Source organism: Galendromus occidentalis, unplaced genomic scaffold, assembly GCF_000255335.2.
Source record: "Galendromus occidentalis unplaced genomic scaffold, Mocc_1.1 scf7180000076318, whole genome shotgun sequence".
NCBI classification, from domain to species: Eukaryota; Metazoa; Arthropoda; class Arachnida; order Mesostigmata; family Phytoseiidae; genus Galendromus; species Galendromus occidentalis.
The window spans coordinates 35,462-37,291 of NW_003804307.1; the positions used below are offsets into that span (position 1 = coordinate 35,462).

A 1,830-nucleotide genomic window follows, 5' to 3' on the forward strand; every position below is an offset into this window, starting at 1 on the left:
AGCATTTTTGTTCTATATCCCCAGAATCATGCGAGGATCGATTCTCACACATGGGCCAGATGAGCATGAAAGATACATATACCCTGGAAAGCTTCGACATCCATTCGCACTAGAATTTTCGAATCCTTCTCCCATTCGAGCTCCGTTCTCGACTGATTCTCGGCAGCACTCGCCTCGGATTTGGCGAATCGCATTTACGCACGACGAAGCTCCGCATCCGAACAACAAACACTTTCGCTTGGTTTGTTTGAACGAATTCCTCTCTCTGGAGCCCGTCCGAATCTCATCCTCTCTCATCTTGAGACAATATGTAATATTTTTCGTCTTCGTCGCGCTAGAATCGCGTCTACAAACAACAACAAAAATAGCTGAAAGCATCGATGCACAGGCAGTCCGACAGGGGATTCTTGTTCAACCTCCCTGATAGAGGAGATGCGTTTCACAGTTGAACTTCTCGTTGAGACTGATAGTACCCATCGCATTCAGAAGGTGAGGCTTGTATGCGGTTAGCTGCTTCGGCTCTCAGAGGCGGGTCCGGAGGGTACTTCCGGATAACCTGCAAGAAACCAGCGAAAATCAGAATTCGGAGGACTGCTCCCCTCGAGGCTCCGCTCCGACCAGTCCAATCCCCATGGACATCAGTCGCAAGCCGGGGTCAACTTTCCCATTGCGTGAAGGGAAAAGGTATCGGTGGGAGATCATGAGCATTCTCCGTTTGTCGGGAGAACCGCCAAGTTCCTTCGGTTGTTGTTGTCCGGATCTCGTCTTTTCTGGACCCGTGTGATACACGCCCGCAAATTGCTTCTTCCAACTGCAGGTAGTGTCAGCGGAACGACTGCTGAATTCGTTCTTGCGCTCCGCTATTCATATCAAGCTCGTGGCGCTCCCGCTCCAGCATTGTATTGCCAGAGGAAAACTTCTCTCTTGGCCATGATATGTGAGCCAAGTCAATTTAGAACTCATTTCAAGGTACAGTGCCATGACAAAAAAATCCCCGGGGTGCCCGAGTCAGGGACTCAGGCGGTTTGTGGGCGTAGAACTACGTGAACGCGGAACACGTAGTTCGGTGAGTTAGAAGATCTGCGAAAGATTTTCGATACTACCCTCCGGTCGCCGAAGGGTATCACGAGATTTCCTCCAGCCGTTGTTCAAAAGACGCTTTTTAGTTTGAGGAAAACGAGATCAAAGAACTCAACTGCGGGAACGGGATTCGGTCGGTAGCAACCTTCGAAGACATCGGCTTTTCTAAACTCAGAAATGTTGACGAATGACATCAAAATCTACTTATTACTCAAGCGACAAACTTCGATCGGATATACGGTCCGATATCTGCACCGAGTGCGGCGTCGTTTTCCGCTTGGCAACCCGCAATTCGGACGGCAACCGGCTCATGACCGAGTGCCACGCTTCCTCGTGGAGGATATAAGGATTAAAGAACATCGCGACTATGCGTATGGAAGGTACATTAGATTCCATGACCATGTCCGCCTAGGAGAAACGCTGCTACATGATCTGCTCTCTCGATGAGATCTCATATTGCCGATCCCAAGGAACAATCATTGCATGTCCGATGGAGGATTTTTCGAGTATCGCGAGGCCGCGCATCCGCATCTAGACGATGATGGGGATGAACTAGCTGAAGACGAATAAAATGAGGTTCTTAATGGAATGTCGAAACCTTAGAATGATCATGATTCGGCATTGTAAGGATGGCTTCCCTTATCCTCCTTTTCGAGACCATCACTGGGCGGCGGCACTCGAAAAAGAGAGCTCTTCATTCTGGAATGATTTGTCCCAACGCGATAGACACACGTTCATTCATTCACAATG

At 49.2% G+C, this 1,830-nt stretch overlaps 1 protein-coding gene across 1 annotated transcript in view; it reads right to left on the reverse strand.

Annotated features, from left to right (window-relative positions):
• Positions 1–439: 439 nt before the first annotated feature.
• The window catches only part of LOC100906191 (corticotropin-releasing factor receptor 2), a 21,837-nt gene continuing 20,446 nt past the window's right edge, over positions 440–1,830 (reverse strand). The window contains exon 12 of the mRNA XM_003738724.1: positions 440–556. Within this exon, the coding sequence (XP_003738772.1) occupies positions 440–556 (117 nt within the window). The remainder of the gene's footprint in view (positions 557–1,830) is intronic.